Source organism: Acipenser ruthenus, chromosome 2 (genome assembly GCF_902713425.1).
Source record: "Acipenser ruthenus chromosome 2, fAciRut3.2 maternal haplotype, whole genome shotgun sequence".
Taxonomy (NCBI): domain Eukaryota; kingdom Metazoa; phylum Chordata; class Actinopteri; order Acipenseriformes; family Acipenseridae; genus Acipenser; species Acipenser ruthenus.
Genome location: NC_081190.1, coordinates 11,104,645 through 11,125,143, shown reverse-complemented (window position 1 = coordinate 11,125,143; position 20,499 = coordinate 11,104,645). Strand labels below are relative to the sequence as shown.

General features: G+C 42.4%; 1 protein-coding gene across 3 annotated transcripts in view; it reads right to left on the bottom strand.

The window, feature by feature from the left end:
- Positions 1-20,499, bottom strand: part of LOC117403718 (PDZ domain-containing protein 2-like) — a 113,328-nt gene that overhangs the window by 9,461 nt on the left and 83,368 nt on the right. For 2 of the 3 annotated variants that reach the window (XM_058989308.1, XM_058989319.1), the window contains 10 exons: positions 19,807-20,029; positions 18,873-18,990; positions 18,473-18,605; positions 16,437-16,524; positions 15,904-16,007; positions 14,922-15,090; positions 13,733-14,595; positions 9,489-9,633; positions 2,514-5,553; positions 1,198-1,315 (listed from right to left, as the gene is read on the bottom strand). In XM_058989308.1, the coding sequence (XP_058845291.1) occupies positions 1,198-1,315; positions 2,514-5,553; positions 9,489-9,633; positions 13,733-14,595; positions 14,922-15,090; positions 15,904-16,007; positions 16,437-16,524; positions 18,473-18,605; positions 18,873-18,990; positions 19,807-20,029 (5,001 nt within the window). The remainder of the gene's footprint in view (positions 1-1,197; positions 1,316-2,513; positions 5,554-9,488; positions 9,634-13,732; positions 14,596-14,921; positions 15,091-15,903; positions 16,008-16,436; positions 16,525-18,472; positions 18,606-18,872; positions 18,991-19,806; positions 20,030-20,499) is intronic. The other variant, XM_058989314.1, reaches the window with a different exon arrangement.

The following is a 20,499-nucleotide window of genomic DNA, read 5'->3' as shown; positions in this document are numbered from 1 at the left end:
GGAAGCCCTGTGATGTTCCCTGGACTGGGGGAGCCCTGTGATGTTCCCTGGACTGAAGGAGCTCTGTGATGTTCCCTGGACTGAGGGAGTCCTGTGATGTTCCCTGGACTGAGGGAGCCCTGTGATGTTCCCCTCACTGAGGGAGCCCTGTGATGTTCCCTGGACTGGGGGAGCCCTGTGATGTTCCCTGGACTGACGGAGCCCTGTGATGTTCCCTGGACTGGGGGAGCCCTGTGATGTTCCCCTCACTGAGGGAGCCCTGTGATGTTCCCCTCACTGAAGGAGCCCTGTGATGTTCCCTGGACTGAGGGAGCCCCGTGATGTTCCCCTCACTGAGGAAGCCCTGTGATGTTCCCTGGACTGGGGGAGCCCTGTGATGTTCCCTGGACTGAAGGAGCTCTGTGATGTTCCCTGGACTGAGGGAGTCCTGTGATGTTCCCTGGACTGAGGGAGCCCTGTGATGTTCCCCTCACTGAGGGAGCCCTGTGATGTCCCCTGGACTGGGGGAGCCCTGTGATGTTCCCTGGACTGACGGAGCCCTGTGATGTTCCCTGGACTGGGGGAGCCCTGTGATGTTCCCCTCACTGAGGGAGCCCTGTGATGTTCCCCTCACTGAAGGAGCCCTGTGATGTTCCCTGGACTGAGGGAGTCCTGTGATGTTCCCTGGACTGAGGGAGCCCTGAGATGTTCCCTGGACTGAGGGAGCCCTGTGATGTTCCCTGGACTGAGGGAGCCCTGTGATGTTCCCTGGACTGAGGGAGCCTGTGATGTTCCCCTCACTGAGGGAATCCTGTGATGTTCCCTGGACTGAGGGAGCCCTGTGATGTTCCCCTCACTGAAGGAGCCCTGTGATGTTCCCTGGAATGAGGGAGCCCTGTGATGTTCCCTGGACTGAGGGAGCCCTGTGATGTTCCCTGGACTGAGGGAGCCCTGTGATGTTCCCCTCACTGAGGGAGCCCCGTGATGTTCCCTGGACTGAGGGAGCCCTGTGATGTTCCCTGGACTGAGGGAGCCCTGTGATGTTCCCTGGACTGAGGGAGCCCTGTGATGTTCCCTGGACTGAGGGAGCCCTGTGATGTTCCCTGGACTGAGGGAGCCCTGTGATGTGCCCTGGACTCAGGGAGCCCTGTGATGTTCCCTGGACTGAGGGAGCTCTGTGATGTGCCCTGGACTCAGGGAGCCCTGTGTTTAAATTACCTCTGTAAGAGCCTTGGCTTGCTGCATTAAGGTCCCCACATCTGTTTTACACATCAGGGAGGTCAAAACGTCCTGCAGCTTGTTCTGGTCAAGGGTGGAGACTGATAATTCACTTAAACTAGAGGAAGAAAAGAACAATTACTATTTAAAGAATGACAAACAAATAGCTTTTAGTTTCAGTATTTCTTTTTTTTATTATCTATAGCATTCTATTGAAAATACTGAAACCAGAAGAAGAAAGCTAACAAGAGGTAAGAAAGGTGATATAAAGCATTGGTTAGGCCTGTACACACTTGTTTTTGAGGTTATCTATATATCAATGGTACTTAATGTTCCTTCTTTCCTCCCAGGCACACTTTAGGGAGCTGTAGTTATATTTCTATATCAGCTCAAATGTTCTTTTACCTTGTTCCAGGCCCTTTAGCCAATATCTGTTCTGGCCTCTGAAGTTATTGTTGTGAGTCCTGGCTAAGTCTATCCTTTTCCATAATCAATTGGTTGTCAGTACCATGCAGGGTCATTTTCAGGACTCCTGCATATTTATAAGGGGCCCACAAAAAAAAAAAAACCCAATGGAAATATCTGTTAACAGTCATTCTCGTAGTTCTCGTGATTCTTTGATAATTGTTTCCAGACTGACTCAAGCTTTTTTTTGCCAATTCATACTATGCACCAAGGAGTTACTGGAAAGATATTTGTCTTTTGAACTATAATACCTGAACCGAAATGCCTTAGCCACATAGAAAACACTGTCAACCCCCACATTTACACAACTTTATATTGACCTACATTGATTCAGACAAAGCTCCCTTGTGAGAGAATCTCCTCAGCCACCAGAAAGTGCTACTCCTGTCGACGCAGGCTCATACACAGTAAGGTAAGCAGGGCACAGCATGTATATTACCAGCATCACAAATCATTACAGGATTCAACCCTAACCCTAGCCCAATGCTCCCTTGTGACAGAATCTCAAGTGCTTCCCTAGTCGATGCAGGCTCATACAGAGCAGGGTAAGGAGGGAACAGCATGTTTATTACCAGCATCACAAATGACCCTTGTTGCAACAGAGGATTTCAAAACCATTATAGGATTCCTCATTTCACTATTGCTGTCACATGGATGGGTAGTGGGACTCAGGACCAATGAAAATGCCAGAACATTGTGTGCCTCTTTCGCAAAGACACTTACTACATTACTGTATGTTATCAATGCTAAACACAACTATCCTGGCTTATTTTTCTTCCATGAAACATTTTTCCTAATTACCTTTTCAATCCACGCTTCTGTTCAGTGTACTGACAGTGTGTTCCACTCACCTGATTGACCAGCTGTTGTGTAATAACTTCTTGTCATTGTCCCTCTCCTCGTCAGACACTGAGCCGGAAGTCACGCTCCTGTTCAGCTTGGTAAGCTTCTCTGCCGGGGCCCCCAAGGACCTCCTAGGTCTGATTTCCAGCTCAGTTTTGAAAGTGACAGTGTTAGCTTCACTTGCAAAGTCCTCAGTGCACAGCTTGTCCAGGTCAGGCATGCTTAGTGCCCTCAGTTCCCTAAGCCTGGAACGAGACAGGGATGAATGACCCCTCGGGTTCCTGTTACGGGATACAGGTGGAGTTTGGGATACAGGGTCTTGCTCGCTCACTGAGGCAACACCCAAAGCTTTCTCTTCAGTATGGGACTCTCTTATATTCTCAACAGGGTTGGATTCAAACCCTATCAGAGCCATAGTGGATGGAGACTTCTTGAGATGAGGGGACGTCACTGGAGCCTCACTGGAGCTATCAGCACATGAGCTCAGACTCCTTCTTAAGGACCGAGAACCGTCCATAAAGTGGGCACCTGCTGCTGAAGCTGTCACGCTGCCCGATGATCTCCTTCCCACTGGAGGTTTAGAAGTGACAGCGAATGACTGGATTTCGATGGCTCGGATTACCGGCTTGTCGAAACTGGCCAGGTTCTCGAAAGACTTTATCCGCTGCCTGACTGAGAAGGAGTTGTGATCCAGAGGGAGGCTGGATTCGATGGAGTAACTCCGTCTCTCTGTTTTCAAGCCCTCTGGTTTGGGTCTGTTGGACTTGTTTTGTTCCTCGCCTTCCATTGTTGTTGAGCTCTTGAAAACATCATCATCTTGTTTGATGAACGTACTGCTGCTGGATGAACTGTGGCAAGGTTCTGCCTCCACTGCAGCCTCTGTAAAAGCACAAGGGTCTTGCTTATCAAGCTGACTCGTTTGATCATTGAGAAGACTGGACCCTACTGCTTCAGCCCTACTGCATTGTTCTTCATGTAGAGACTCGCTCCTTCCTGCCGCTTTATGAAAAATCCTTGTTGCGTCCAAGTCTTTCAGTGCTTTGGTAGATGCATCTCCAACTGCAGGGACTGCATTTGTTTCTGGAGTCTCCCTGCGTTCAAGAATTGGTGTTGATGCTAATGATGATGGTGAAGATGAGGAAGACAGCCTTACTTCAATGAAGCTCCTCTGGGTCGTCACTGTTTCTGGTTGTTCTTTGTCAGATGAAGTCACCTGAGAGTATGGTGCTGCATGTGTAAGCTGTGTTTCTCCTGCTAACGATTCACATTGTTGTGCCGCTGAGTCACTTGCTGCAGGATTTGAACTGGGATGATCTTCCACGCCCTTTCTCTCAAGCTCAGGTGGTCTGTAGTCTTTCTTCTGCCCACTTGGTTTTGGCAAACCTGTTGAGTTTTTTTCAAGCTGCTTGCTTGTTTTCAGGTTATATGTTAAAGATACTTTCTTGGGCTGAAGTTTTGGTGACTGCAGCGGGGACACTGACATTTTCTTCTGAGAAGCCACTTCAGCCTTTGTGGACTTTGTGGTCACAGACCCCTCTGGTGCCTTGTTTTTACTTTTAATACTGAGTCCCTTCAGTCTGGGTGCTGTGCTCGATCTCTGTATTTTATCTTGGAGTTTTATTCTGCTCGTGTGTGCTGCACTTGCGCTCTCCCATTGGGTTTTCAAACCCGAGGCCCAAGGAAACTGACAGGAATTGTTTTGTATGTGTGAAACGGATGACTTTGAACCAAGGGAAGGATTCACTTTAACCTGATCTCTGTCTTTAAGGGTCAGTGATGTCAATGTTTTCCCCCCCAGTGTGGAATTACTAAGAGGGGAGCACCTAGGTTCACTTCCCTGGGAGAACAGATGTGAATTGCTACTTTTGTTTGATGTCAGTAAGGCATCTGAAGATGACCTACACAGCTCACTGTGAGTTCTGGGAGGTAAACGAGAGTCTGTATGCATTAAGGCAGAATGTATGACCTCACCTTGCCTTGGTGAAGTTGGCTGTGCTTTGTCAGGTCCAACCTCCTTGTCACAGGAAACTGTGACCACCTCTTTACTGCAGTCTTGTGAGGAGAATCCATCACTGCTAACTGATACATTGTCTCTGGAAAACCCACCAGCTATGTCTTTTTTATCTGAAGGGCAAAAGGCACCTGTAGGCTTAAATTTAGTTGGTGGTGAGGCTGGCTTTGAAGTAGACCTCTGCTGTAGCGTAAACGGAAGTTCTTCTCGGCCAGCTGCAAAGGAATGAACCTGCTTTACATTGGCCCTGTCTGGGATTTCATGGCAAAGTGAGAAAGGTCTGCCCTGAACATTGTTTTTGTCTGAGTGGCACTGTGTGCTGGAGTCGTGTGTTGAATCGTAACAAATCTCAACCTGCTCCTCGTCTGAGTCTGTAATCTGCACTTCCCCATGCTGGTTATTAGTATGGCACTTTACAGCTCTCATGGCCTGGGGACTGGGGTCAGCAGCAGAGTCTGTTTCTGAGTCACTCTCATCTACTGTACAGTACATAGATTTCAGTGGCCCTGTGTCCATGCACTCATCAGCACCCTTTGAATTGAAAAGCTCTTCTTCATTCAGACTGCTGAAGTTCCTGGAGTAGCTATTTAAAAATGTCTTACTGACAGTGAAGAACTTGCCAGTGTTCCCAGCATCCAGAACTGAGAAATCCAGTCTATTCTGCTGAGGTCCAGTGGAACCAGACTTGCTGTTGTTCTCCTGTGTTATCCTATTGTCCAAAGGAGCATCGACCTCGCTTGCACTTTGATCTTTATTTAAGTGTATTGTTTCCTCTGTAGAGTTTAGTTCACTTATAAAGTCATCAATATTGGTGACAGGAATATCACTTCTACTGCAGTCCATTAAAAGTGCTTGTAATTGTGAGGGCTCATCTGCAGGTGGCAGCACTAATCCAGACTGCAAATCCTCTTTATTTGTAGGTGCATCCTCTGGGATTTCCACAGGGCCTTTCTGAGTAACCAAGCTCTTGTTGGCATCTGGGTGGGATGCTCCATCAGGACTCGATGACATCATGAGGCTGGAGAGTCTGTCTACAGCTGCAGAAAGATTAACCAACAACAACCAGAAGGATTAATGCATGGATTAGGAGTCCAAACATAGAAGGAACAATGTGATTGCAGTACTAAACTGAATCTGGAGCAGCATGAAAAAAAACAACAACTTCATAACAGAATACTGTAGGGGGAAATTCACAAACCATTTACTCCAACATGTCTTTAGCACCGTTCGTTCTGAAATTATTAAAACACCCACTGAAGTGACAATGACTTCGAATAAACAGCTCAGGGATTTAACTGAAGGGCTCTGAAGTAAGAATTCAGAAGCTGCTTGTTTCTAGTTTTGTAATATTAAACAGGATCTCGCTCTTTTCAGAAAGAATGGTGCAAATAACAGTGGCTTTGTGAATTTTGTACATACAGTATACAGAGGCCACAAGCTGGACTTTACTGTAGTAAGTACAATCATGTCATATCCTTAGACTGCCGTGTTTATATGTATATATCTATACACAGAGGGGTAATCTGTCTCTCGGGGTACAACATATACTTCAACTTTCTATACAATATTATTTATGGTATACAATGCTTATATTAAGGGTCAAATAATATACATATCCAACCCAGACAATAGCGTCAGAGAGACTTGGAGCATTCCAAAGAGTTGCACAGTTGGTATGCTGCTGAATGACGTGACCTTGTCTATTAAGTAGCAGATGGTTTTAAATTTGTTTTCAAAAGAGCAATTCCTAGATGAATGTGGTTACTCTTAAGAACAGCATTTCTGTAAAGGAAGCGGCTGTTTTCTGCTAGAACATTGTTATACAGTCATGGCTTCTGTCTAGAACCTCAACAAGCACCGAATGCACTGTGCAACCTGGCTGTCTGTATGGAAAGTGGGAATTCATCCCGAATCTTTCAAGTCTGCTGTAATATTACTTACAGACTCCTGATAAACCATCCAGTACAGTGCAACAGTACCTGTTTACACCTGTGTCTCTTACTAACCTGCAGTTACTTAAGTATTCTTCACTAATGTGGTCAAGGCAAACTTTTCAGCTGCTACACAACCAGCTTAATGTTTTCCTTCATTCTTTTTTAAGGTTACCAACACATTCTAGAATCTGAACGGGGGATGTGTAAGCAGAAGAATTGTCACCCATTCTAGAATCTGAAAGGGGGGTGTGTAAGCAGAAGAATTGTCACCCATTCTAGAATCTGAAAGGGGGGTGATGTAAGCAGAAGAATTGTCACACATTCTAGAATCTGAAAGGGGGGTGTGTAAGCAGAAGAATTGTCACACATTCTAGAATCTGAAAAGGGATGTGTAAGAAGGATTGTCATTGGCTGTTCACGGACCTCAAACAGCAGGTTTAAGAAGTTCAAGGAACATTTCTGATGATAAGGTATCCTATATCTAAACTGTACTAGAAAGTTTCCTAGCTTACTGGATGATTAAACTGGATGGTTTTTCTTCCCTTTTTATGATGTTTGCCTTTTATTGCAATTACTCAAATTATATATATATATATATGTTTTTGATAAGTCTGAGTTAAGGTGCTTTTACTATAATTTAGGAAGTTGTTCTTCTATTGTAGTTGCCTGCCATAGACATCTGTAATGTAGGCTAGATCAGTCAAAGTGCCTTTATATTAGTAGCACCAGCGCCACCTGGTGCACAGCAATGTATTGCCAGGAAAACAAAAAAGCTTGCCCCAAAGTGGAGTATTACCTGTACTTGATTCTGTACTTGATTTTGTTGCTGCGTGCACAGAAGTGTATTTGTACAGTATGTGATTGTACTGGGTGTAAATGACAGAGGGAAGCTGTATTTTATATCTTTGTTGCCCCACAGTTACAGAGCACTGCTACATGAAGGTTACCATGGTAATGCAGGAATAAGTAATAGTAGTGTGTTTACAGTGGTTTGAATTTCACATCGGGGGGGGGGGGGGGGGGGGGGGGGGGGTATACAGTGTCAGTACAGAATTCATTTACAATTGGAAAAACTACAAAACAAACTTCTTACCTATTAGTTGTAATGTGTGGATTACACTGTCTACTCAGAGAGATTAGATTTGCTAAATGTGCAGTCGGTATTAAACCGTGTAGATGTTTGAGATAAGAATTCTGCTGTACAGCACACCTAGAATACACACTGAACACTCATGAAGCATAGGATAATGGAGGCGTTATCAAGGGAGACTGTTACTACTGTCAAGTACAGGTACCTCCTATGTAAAACAAACGCACATATGATTGTTATTTAAATCAAAATGTTGCTTAAAGAAATTAAATAAATAATAAGACTGTAATGACAGTGACATAAACAAAAAATACAGTCAAACCTGTATGTCTGGTCACTTGAATAAAGTGCTAGCTTACCAATTAACACGACGTGACAGTGAGTGACAAGGTCTCCTTCAATAAGCTGCCACAAACTGTACATCCCTTAAGTGACAGTCAATTCAGGATTCACTGTACACATCTACAGTGTGTACTTTAGAGAAACTGGGGTGTATCAAACTGATCCAAACAGCAGCTGATCTAAATACAGCCACCGTTCCCATCATTCAAATAGAGCTCTTTGTGTACCACGGTTATGAAAACTCCACCCTGAGCCTCTTCAGTGCATGTCTCTGTAAAGAGTATGCAAAACCCATGGAGGATCTGATTTAAACCATTTAAATGATGTCACAATTCAAACCCACCACTGCTCAGATCAACCGAATAGACCCCAGTGTGCGAGAACAATGAAAATAATGATTGAAACAGAAAGAGAGAGAGAGAGAGATACATAGTCACCATGGTAACAAACCCAGCCTGCAGTTCCCTTTGCGCTGGAGAAGGGGACTGTCAGCAAGGACAAGGCTTGTGTGCTCCTGCTTCTTTACGCAGCATGGGAAAAGACACACTGAACGATTTATTTACATCACAATATGCTGGTCAAACGTCATTATGGTGTCCAGTGATTTCAAAATACTGGGAAAATAAGAATATTAAAGGCAGTAACAACTGACTTTTTTTTTATTTTTATCAGAACCATGTTTGAGTTTTTGTAAGGTCAAATTTGCTTTACAACCAACAAGGTAATTTAACTGATCCAAAGTTATGTTGCAATTACTGTACATTAACCCATTAAGTGCCATTGTCCTCGTTTGAGGACGGGACTACTTTGTTATTTTTTAGGAACGTTTTAAAATGGCATCTACCTGTTATTTAAATGTTCTCTTTAACTATATTGTTATGATAACTTATTCTAATTGTATTAACCGCAACAGTTGAAGTCTAAATGTAATGTATCAAAGTAGATAAATGCAGCTTGTGTTCTGATCTTTTCAAAGAAACACTCGTTGGGTACTTTATGGGTTAAGACAGAGGACTCGTTTACCTCCATTTCAATGGATTCTATATGACTGTCAGCAGCAGAATTTCTTTTTTTTATTGCAATAACTGTGGTCCACTGCATTTAAGATGCACTGCGAACACTGGCAGGAAGCTGCCATCGTAGACTCTTAGACCCAGTTCAATAAACTTTTTAGCTGAAGGGATTTTATACGTTCATGCAGTTAACAGTGATTTGTTAATTCACCTAATCAATTAAACAGACAAAAAGAAAAAGTCACGTGTCAAAACCACTAGCAGGATCTTCAGAATAATCCTGATTTTATGACTGAATTTTTGTTTCTAAAAAAAATGTTATTTGCATTGTTATGTTATCCAGTATTTTTCCCTCTAAAACAAAACAAAAAAATGAAACAGGCCTTTACTAGCCAATCTGGAACACCTGTTGCTAGGAGACTGCTACTAGAGTTAACAAAATGATTTCCATGCAACTCCAGAACAATCCCCTATCTTTATTCAGTGCTTCATATTTAATACGTTTTTGGTTGAAAAAAAAAGAATGCAAGCAAAATAGAGATTCCCACAGTTTGTATTCCCCATAAATAAGACCCGTAAAGATGTACACTTACCAGATACTGGCTTCTTTACTTCTAACGAGAGAGAGGCTGGCAGGGTCTGCATGAGGTTACACACGTCCTGATATGACATGCTACTAATTGGGGTGTCTCCTATTGATACTAGCTCATCTCCAGGACTCAGCTTTCCCATCGATTCCTGAAATACATCGTCAGAAAGAGATATGAGCCAGTCAGGGATGTCACAATGCAGCACGCAAGTAAAGGGTAAAGTCTGAAGCAATTACAGTCAGCTGACCTACGTACATGGGCAGGGTACCGAACTTTGAACATGCTTTTTCATGGGAAAGTGCTAGAATATAAAAAGAGGGAAGAACAGAATCATTCTGTAATGTAAAGGTACAACTGAACAGAAATGTGGGGGTTATAAATTCCATGCTTATCAAACACATTGTAAACATCATGTGGTATACACAGCCACTGCCAAAACAAAAAGCAGAACTGTTACTGTAACGCTGTAAATCCATACAATGTGATACATTACCATGAAACAAACTGAGACAAATCCCTACAATGTGATACATTACCATGAAACAAACTGATACAAATCCATACAGTGTGATACATTACCATGAAACAAACTGAGACAAATCCCTACAATGTGATACATTACCATGAAACAAACTGAGACAAATCCCTACAATGTGATACATTACCATGAAACAAACTGATACAAATCCATACAGTGTGATACATTACCATGAAACAAACTGAGACAAATCCCTACAATGTGATACATTACCATGAAACAAACTGAGACAAATCCATACAGTGTGATACATTACCATGAAACAAACTGATACAAATCCCTACAATGTGATACATTACCATGAAACAAACTGAGACAAATCCCTACAATGTGATACATTACCATGAAACAAACTGAGACAAATCCCTACAATGTGATACATTACCATGAAACAAACTGAGACAAATCCATACAGTGTGATACATTACCATGAAACAAACTGAGACAAATCCATACAGTGTGATACATTACCATGAAACAAACTGATACAAATCCATAGTGTGATACATTACCATGAAACAAACTGATACAAATCCCTACAATGTGATACATTACCATGAAACAAACTGAGACAAATCCCTACAATGTGATACATTATCATGAAACAAACTGAGACAAATCCCTACAATGTGATACATTACCATGAAACAAACTGATACAAATCCCTACAATGTGATACATTACCATGAAACAAACTGATACAAATCCATACAGTGTGATACATTACCATGAAACAAACTGATACAAATCCCTACAATGTGATACATTACCATGAAACAAACTGAGACAAATCCCTACAATGTGATACATTATCATGAAACAAACTGAGACAAATCCCTACAATGTGATACATTACCATGAAACAAACTGATACAAATCCATACAGTGTGATACATTACCATGAAACAAACTGAGACAAATCCCTACAATGTGATACATTACCATGAAACAAACTGATACAAATCCATAGTGTGATACATTACCATGAAACAAACTGAGACAAATCCCTACAATGTGATACATTACCATGAAACAAACTGAGACAAATCCATACAGTGTGATACATTACCATGAAACAAACTGATACAAATCCATAGTGTGATACATTACCATGAAACAAACTGATACAAATCCCTACAATGTGATACATTACCATGAAACAAACTGAGACAAATCCCTACAATGTGATACATTATCATGAAACAAACTGAGACAAATCCCTACAATGTGATACATTACCATGAAACAAACTGATACAAATCCCTACAATGTGATACATTACCATGAAACAAACTGATACAAATCCATAGTGTGATACATTACCATGAAACAAACTGAGACAAATCCATACAGTGTGATACATTACCATGAAACAAACTGAGACAAATCCATACAGTGTGATACATTACCATGAAACAAACTGATACAAATCCCTACAATGTGATACATTACCATGAAACAAACTGATACAAATCCATACAGTGTGATACATTACCATGAAACGAACTGATACAAATCCCTACAATGTGATACACTACCATGAAACAAACTGATACAAATCCCTACAATGTGATACACTACCATGAAACAAACTGATACAAATCCCTACAATGTGATACATTACCATGAAACAAACTGATACAAATCCCTACAATGTGATACATTACCATGAAACAAACTGATACAAATCCCTACAATGTGATACATTACCATGAAACAAACTGATACAAATCCATACAGTGTGATACATTACCATGAAACGAACTGATACAAATCCCTACAATGTGATACATTACCATGAAACAAACTGATACAAATCCCTACAATGTGATACATTACCATGAAACAAACTGATACAAATCCATACAGTGTGATACATTACCATGAAACAAACTGATACAAATCCCTACAATGTGATACATTACCATGAAACAAACTGATACAAATCCCTACAATGTGATACATTACCATGAAACAAACTGATACAAATCCCTACAATGTGATACATTACCATGAAACAAACTGATACAAATCCCTACAATGTGATACATTACCATGAAACAAACTGATACAAATCCATACAGTGTGATACATTACCATGAAACGAACTGATACAAATCCCTACAATGTGATACACTACCATGAAACAAACTGATACAAATCCCTACAATGTGATACATTACCATGAAACAAACTGATACAAATCCCTACAATGTGATACATTACCATGAAACAAACTGAGACAAATCCCTACAATGTGATACATTACCATGAAACAAACTGATACAAATCCATAGTGTGATACATTACCATGAAACAAACTGATACAAATCCATACAATGTGATACATTACCATGAAACAAACTGAGACAAATCCCTACAATGTGATACACTACCATGAAACAAACTGATACAAATCCATACAGTGTGATACATTACCATGAAACAAACTGATACAAATCCATACAATGTGATACATTATCATGAAACAAACTGAGACAAATCCCTACAATGTGATACATTACCATGAAACAAACTGATACAAATCCCTACAATGTGATACATTACCATGAAACAAACTGAGACAAATCCATAGTGTGATACATTACCATGAAACAAACTGAGACAAATCCCTACAATGTGATACATTACCATGAAACAAACTGAGACAAATCCCTACAATGTGATACATTACCATGAAACAAACTGATACAAATCCCTACAGTGTGATACATTACCATGAAACAAACTGATACAAATCCATACAGTGTGATACATTACCATGAAACAAACTGAGACAAATCCATACAGTGTGATACATTACCATGAAACAAACTGAGACAAATCCATAGTGTGATACATTACCATGAAACAAACTGAGACAAATCCCTACAATGTGATACATTACCATGAAACAAACTGAGACAAATCCATACAATGTGATACATTACCATGAAACAAACTGAGACAAATCCCTACAATGTGATACATTATCATGAAACAAACTGATACAAATCCCTACAATGTGATACATTACCATGAAACAAACTGAGACAAACCCCTACAATGTGATACATTATCATGAAACAAACTGAGACAAATCCATAGTGTGATACATTACCATGAAACAAACTGAGACAAATCCCTACAATGTGATACATTACCATGAAACAAACTGAGACAAATCCCTACAATGTGATACACTACCATGAAACAAACTGATACAAATCCCTACAATGTGATACATTACTATGAATAAAATTTATTGCAACCATTAAAAAATGCTCTGACCTTTGAAACAAATTAAACAAATTGTCGTCCTCTCTGCTGCTGATCACTGGATTGAGCTGTCTGCTAAAGGGCTGACATCACTGGGGTATAAAGAACTGCAAACTGAGTCAATGCTCATGTAATGCCACCTCTAGAAAGACTACAACCAAGGAAAATCTGCAGCAGGAGGACCAAAAACATTTCAAACGTGACATTGTGTCACAGTTTAATTTAATTTCCTTGGTGACTTTTTGTGAAATCATTAAAGCAGATAAGTTGTACATTTGTCCTGGTGCAATAGCTTGACCCATAGAATGAAATGGAAATACAAGGGCTGGGCACGAAAAGCTAACCTCAACTAAAGAGCAAGCATCTAGATCAGAGGTAAGTATGGGTCGTGCATGTCTTTAAAAGAAAACAGTGAATGACTGTAGCGTACCCTATCAGCGGCACCACCAGGCCGTAAAGCCGCTATCAACACCCTGAGAGGAGAAGCCTTGATCTCCAAGTCCAGGCCAAAGGACTCCGACTCCTTCCTTGCCAGATGCACCATTTCTGTAGTGCCTGGCCCCGAGGGGTCTGCAGCCTCGGGTATCTTGCTGTGAGGCAGCGGTCTGGCTACCGGTTTGCCTCCGGCTTGGCAGTGGTGCTCCTCGTTCTTCTGCCGCTGGGGCAGGTTTGGGCACTCGATGCTCATCATGCTTTTGACTCGGGTGACTGCCTTGTGCTCTAGCTTGGGTGAGCGCTTGGACTCCAGCTGGCCTTCGCGGTGCTGCTCTTTCTTGACACCCAGGTTGCTGCCGCCCGCGTCGTGATCTAAGGAGCGGACGGGTGTGGAGGGGGACTCTCCTCCCTGCAGCTGCTCTGCCCCCAGGCCGTCCTCCGACTCCACAGAGCTGCCGTAGAGAGGAGCGGGTGCCTCGCTGTCCTGGCTCTCGTCCTCCACTTCCACGGAGGAGCAGACCATCACTATCCCAGAGTCCTGCTCCAGTATCCTGTGGGCGCCTCCCTCTATCACAATCGCAGAGTCCTCTTCCACCCCGCCCACACGCAGAGACCTCCTGAAGCGCACGGCAGCGTCGGGGCTCTCCGCCTGCACCAGGTCCTCATCCTCGTCGCTGACTTCGTCCTCGTAGCAGATGACCCTGCGCTGCCTCAGCAGGGGGCTGCGCACGGACTTGGGGCTCCCCACTAGACTGGCCTGCCGGGCCGCCTCCACATGCCTGTTCACAGGGTTCTTCCCGTTGCTGCCTGGAGAAGCAGAGGCCACGTCCATTCTGGCAGAGGCTGGCTCTTTAAAGGCTGCGGGAGAGCGGGAGAGTGAACCCATAGAAATATACATTAACCAAACACATTAGAATTTATAGTGGCTACCGATGAGCATCCCTAGCTTAATGATAGGGTGTGTAACCAATACAAGGTCCTCTACCAAAGCTGTCATTATTGCTATTGTGTACATTTCTCTTTTAATAGCACATGGTTGTTATGTACTGGATAACCCTAGGTGTTTTACCAAGCCTCAGTTATACTGAGAGTTCAAACAGTGTGTCATTATTAACTTCTGTACTTGTGAATGAAAATCCAGCTCAACAGAAGCAGACCCCGTGTCTAAGTGGAATTTGTGATACCTGGGTTAAGGGGCGGGGCTGAGCTGTCGTCCAATGAGGTGTTGCAGCTCTTGTTGCGGAGCAATTCGTCATCACTGGAGCCGGTTACCATGGTATCCGAGAGAGATGACTGGCTGGGCACATGTGAAAAGTATTGAGAGAGCTCCGCTTCTGAGCTTAGGGACCCTTGCTGAAAATAATAAACCTTTATTACAAATGAACAAGCACACAAACATGCTTGCAAAGCAGGCCAATATAATCCTGGGCATCTTTGTGTACAAACATTATCTTAAAAGTGCAGTAGCCCATGAAGATTTTTTAAATATTTCAGATGTTCCCTCTGCTTTGCTTCCCTGACTAAAACAGAACTTACAAGTTGCATTTCTAACCCCCTGCTGCAGCAGGTATAGCAGGAGCATGGCTGCTCAGAGTGAAAACTTCAAGGACACGATGCGCATGTGTCTGGAGGTAAAACTGCCTAAGGGTATGCAAACAAAGTGGTAAGCCAAGCACGCTTCATTTCTGCTGAAGTAGAGCGCACAAAAGACAAAACTATGGATGAATATACAGCAATGGCCAAAAGTTTTGCATCACCCAATAGAATTAACTCATTTTGCTTCATAAAGTCGAATGAAACCTGCTGAATAATGTTACATTCACATATTGAATTACATACCGCTTTGTAGTTTTCCATATACTTTACAAAAAAACTGACAAATTGAAAAATGTGACATTTGAAATCTAACTTGAAATGCTGTACTACTATTATGGCTTCCGGTAGACTTTTGCAATATAATTTTGTAGTTTCTTTGATTACATTTTAAATAAAATATCTACATTATGTTCATATATATTTTTTATTATGTCTCAATCCTATAATCCTAAGTGCAAAGCTTTTGTCCGTCAGCAGCCTGTGCACTGGTGTTAGAATAGCACTGACTGTGTGTGCACTGCCCTGTTTCCTGTCCTGTGCAGTAGATGATATTTGAACTGAAAGCCACACCCTGCTAGCTGGTTCGAGGAAGCGTTTCATTGTCCAGCTGAGAGAGGAGGCCCCGTCACTTTGCTTGGGCTTCACAGTGGGAGATGGACTCTTGGAGGGCAGTCCTAGATATGCACAAAACAAGCATTTGCTTAGAAGTCAAAAATATAAAGCAATGTATACACATGCTAAAATGACACACCAGTTTATATTTGACAATTGTGATCCAAACCTGGTAAGCCTTTTTTTTTTTTTTTTGTCAAACACAGATTTATATCCTAAGCTTTTCTTGTGCTCTGTATTTATTACCCTGCTATGCAGGTTTAGTGATATCCCCAAAGCTTGCTATGAACTGTCTCAACCTTTCAGTAAAACAATGTACAATAAAGGCTACATATTTTTCACAGAATACTTCCACAGAATATTATATTAGGTCCAGACAAGTGCTCCGTCATTGTAAAAGCACAATGCTGATTATCAGGAGACACAGATGGGAAGAAGCTCAGCCCCACAGTGTGTAAGTGGAATAAGAAACGACTGGTGCTGCTGCATACCCAGCACATGGGAAGAATGGCTGTCTCTGCTCAGGCTTTCCCGATGAGTGGGGCGTGCAATCGCTTCATCCATCTCTTGTTCTGAAACCTGGAAGGCACAAGAAGTAGTAGATGCGTCACGTTGCAAACTCATTTGCCTTGTCAGCTTGTGTTTTTGCATGCAAGATAAAATGTACAGTTGCTAACTGTGTGACTCATTTGGGAACACATAAATCCATTGTTTTATTGTTTTTAAAGTAACATGCTCCAAGAATAATTCTAGAACCAGCTGTAGGATGTCAGGAATTCATATTCATCGGTGTGAGGTAAATAAGAGCCGTTTTATACTTCTAGAGTCAACAATTAAATATGAAAAATAAATCTAGTTTGATATTCCCTAAAATGAGACACTGTTGAATGGTCTAACATATATATATATATATATATATATATATATATATATATATATATATATATATATAGCCACTAGGTGGAGCCATACGCTCAGTACAGCTGCAACTAGAAATCAACAAACAGCATGACACCTATTTATGTTCTGACAAGCCCTTTTCGACACTTGACCAGACATTGCTTGTGGTGACTGTTATGAAGTGGTTAGTATAATGTATTTTGTACAATCTGCAGTTATCCAAAACACTCATTTTAAGACAACGCCTGTGAAAATATTATGTCTGTATTCTGTTCTGCTCTAATAACACAGAATGAAGCCGTGGGAGGTTGCTGTAACCCACCTTCCAAAGAGAAAGCTGCACTTGTTTTATTTGTTTGTTTTATTTGACACAAAATTCCCTATTTATTTCTATTCGCATTTAAATAAATACTGTTTGTTAGAATCATTCTTTTTATAATTAAAATACTGTGTTGTGTGGCTGACTTGAGTTTTACAACAAAGTACAGTATATTTAAAAATGTTTTTGTTTTTTTTGACAGTTTAAGAAGCTAGGAAATCGCTGCACGATGTTCTTGTTCTACGATCAAACCCATAAAGGATTCATTTGAATGTAAAGAGATTTAACTGATTTTTTAATACATCATATCAAACGGGAAAACTCAAATGAGCCGACCATTATTGTGTAGCTCTAGTATCAAATATATGTTGTATTGACTAGCCCTACAGGCATATATGATGCACCTAGTATCAGGTTAACAATGTTAATCACCTCACCAGGGGCATTGGAAACAGAGCCATGCCAAAGCCTTCTTTGTGACTTAAAGGAAGCAGAAGTCTTTTTTCATTGCAGGTACAACAAATATTTAACTTCCTGAAATCACTTCGAGCAGACGTTTGAGTTTCGGGGAGGAGATATGAAACAGATTCAATTTCCACACGAGACAGAGCTGGGAATGGCTTCTTGTGCCGAACAGAGAAGGAGAAAATGAAGATTGAACGCAAACAGCAGCTAAAAATCTGAATGTAATGCTGCAAAACAAATTAACGGGCACGCCAAAGCCCATGTAACATGAGGCAACATTCAGACAAGTTCTAACGTAGCTGAATGTGGTCTTTTTAACAAGACTAAGCTGCTCAAATCAAAACAGTTTTAATTTAGTTGCCTCATTCTTCATGGGCTTCATTCTTTTGTAACACGAGTTAATGTAAACAGCAAGACTTGACGTGAAGGATGTGTGGAGCAGTTTCTGTCAAACTTATGGCACTGAAAGCTCTTTCATGGGTCCTTCTGAATGAACAACAAGGATTTCAGGAAAATCATTGTCGTTTACTGAGCTAGAGCGGCCCACATCCAGTAGACAGTGCAGTTGATCAGCCCCTGCATGGCATAGGGCATGTTCAGGTGATCAGCCCATGGCACAGGGCATGTTCAGGTGATCAGCCCCTGCATGGCACAGGGCATGTTCAGGTGATCAGCCCATGGCACAGGGCATGTTCAGGTGATCAGCCCATGGCACAGGGCATGTTCAGGTGATCAGCCCATGGCACAGGGCATGTTCAGGTGATCAGCCCATGGCACAGGGCATGTTCAGGTGATCAGCCCATGGCACAGGGCATGTTCTGTACAAGGTGCTCCTGGCGTTACCTTTGGGTTGGGGTGTCTGCTGATGATCAGGTTGACTGGGCCCGGTCCACACTCACTGAGAATGGCGTAGGCTTCACTCAGAGCAACATGCCTGAGGCTCACCGAGTCCACTTCTAGAATCTGGTCTCCACGACTAAGAACAAAAAACAGAGACGTACTCATGTGTAGATATCTGTAATGGACTGAGGGGGATTCTTTTAATCAAAGTATCTGTTGTGACCATTTTTAGCTTCGAAGAGCAAGTAACAGACAAGTGACCCTGTTCATTGAACTGATATGCGGCATGTGCATAGTGTGTACAAACAGATACAGTAATTGACTATAGAGGGTTATGGATGTCTCCAAGTGTAAGGGGCAACCGGGGGATTCCAGTACTCTAAAACAAGGAAGTGCAACTCACCTGAGCCTGCCATCCATCTTGGCCACGGAGCCGGGAGCGAGGCTGTGAGTGTAGATCCCTGGAGAACTGTTCTCTAGCGTCAGGCAGCAAGCCCCGATTCCCAGTCCCACTCCAGGCTCTGAGGACAACACTGACATCAGCATGTGCTCGTGTGTGTAACAAACACTGACATCAACACATGCTCGTGTGTTAACAACACTGACATCAACACATGCTCGTGTGTGTAACAACACTGACATCAACACATGCTCGTGTGTGTAACAACACTGACATCAACACGTGCTCGTGTGTGTAACAACACTGACATCAACACGTGCTCGTGTGTGTAACAACACTGACATCAGCATGTGCTCGTGTGTGTAACAACACTGACATCAACACGTGCTCGTGTGTGTCATGTTACAGCACTGCCCTCTGTGCCAGGGAGGATGTTTCTCATCACATATTATACAGAATACACCGGTGATGACATCAGATAATATCATCTCTTATCAAGATACATTCAGCCTGATCTGATGATGAACTAGGGTGGCAAGCTGTTACAGTAGCTTCTGCTTTTAAAGGCGACATATTGTAAGAATGTACATTGATTTGTGTGTGTGTGTGTGTGTGTGTGTGTGTGTGTGCATATGTATGTGTGTGTGTGTGTGTGTGTGTGTGTGTACTCGTGTGTGTGTATGTATGTATGTGTGTATATGTGTGTGTGCGTGTGTGTGAATGTAGCGTCAATGAGAGTGATGTCACAGCATGCTGCAGCATATCTAACAATATCTCACTTTTGTTTAGTGTTTAAGACGTTGCTTTACTGGTATACAGTTATATACAGCATTGCTGCTGTTTTCTATGACATGGCAATGGATGGTCTCTGTAAATCCAGCCAGTGCTTGGCCAGTCTCATTCCCCTCCCCTGTGGGATAGAGGAAGCCGTGCTTACCTTTGTTGAGTGTCACCTCCATGACGATGCGGTCCTTGGGTCCGGGGCCTTTGCGGCAGGTGCCATCTCCATCCTCAGAGCAGGGTGGCACAGGGGTCCCCCCGCTGGCGTTGGAGTTAGGGGAGCTGGAGCGGCTCAGCAGGGTGGGGGTCGGGCAGGGGGTCAGGCTGGGACTGCGCAGCCGAGTCCGCACAGTCAGGGTCACCACCCCCTTCTTCAGCTGCTGCAAGAACAACATCACAACTCGAGGGATCACAAAGCAGGCTGCAGTACCTAGTTACTCTGTGACCTGCTGACATACAGCACAGCAGTGTGCACATTTATTAGAATACCTCAAGATTTATCCTTTATACACCTACCTAGATGAAAACCTCTGGGTGTGAGAATTTCAATTTCCACTCAGTAATCAAGTGAAATAGAAACAATAGGCACTCATGTATGACAATGTTAAACCACTTTGTGCTCTAATTAGACATCTTAAACAACTTCTAAAAAGTTGCGGTTTACCATTTGTGGCTCTGTGTTCCGTTTCTCTTACTAATTTAAATAATTTGCATGAGTGGCCTGTTAAAGTCATCAGTTAAATTAGACCATCAATCATTTGCCTATTTAGATAATTTTCCCAGATTTTCAGTTCCAGTGGTTTGATTTCACAATAAACCCAAACAAAAGAAACAATGGGGTGTTCTAACA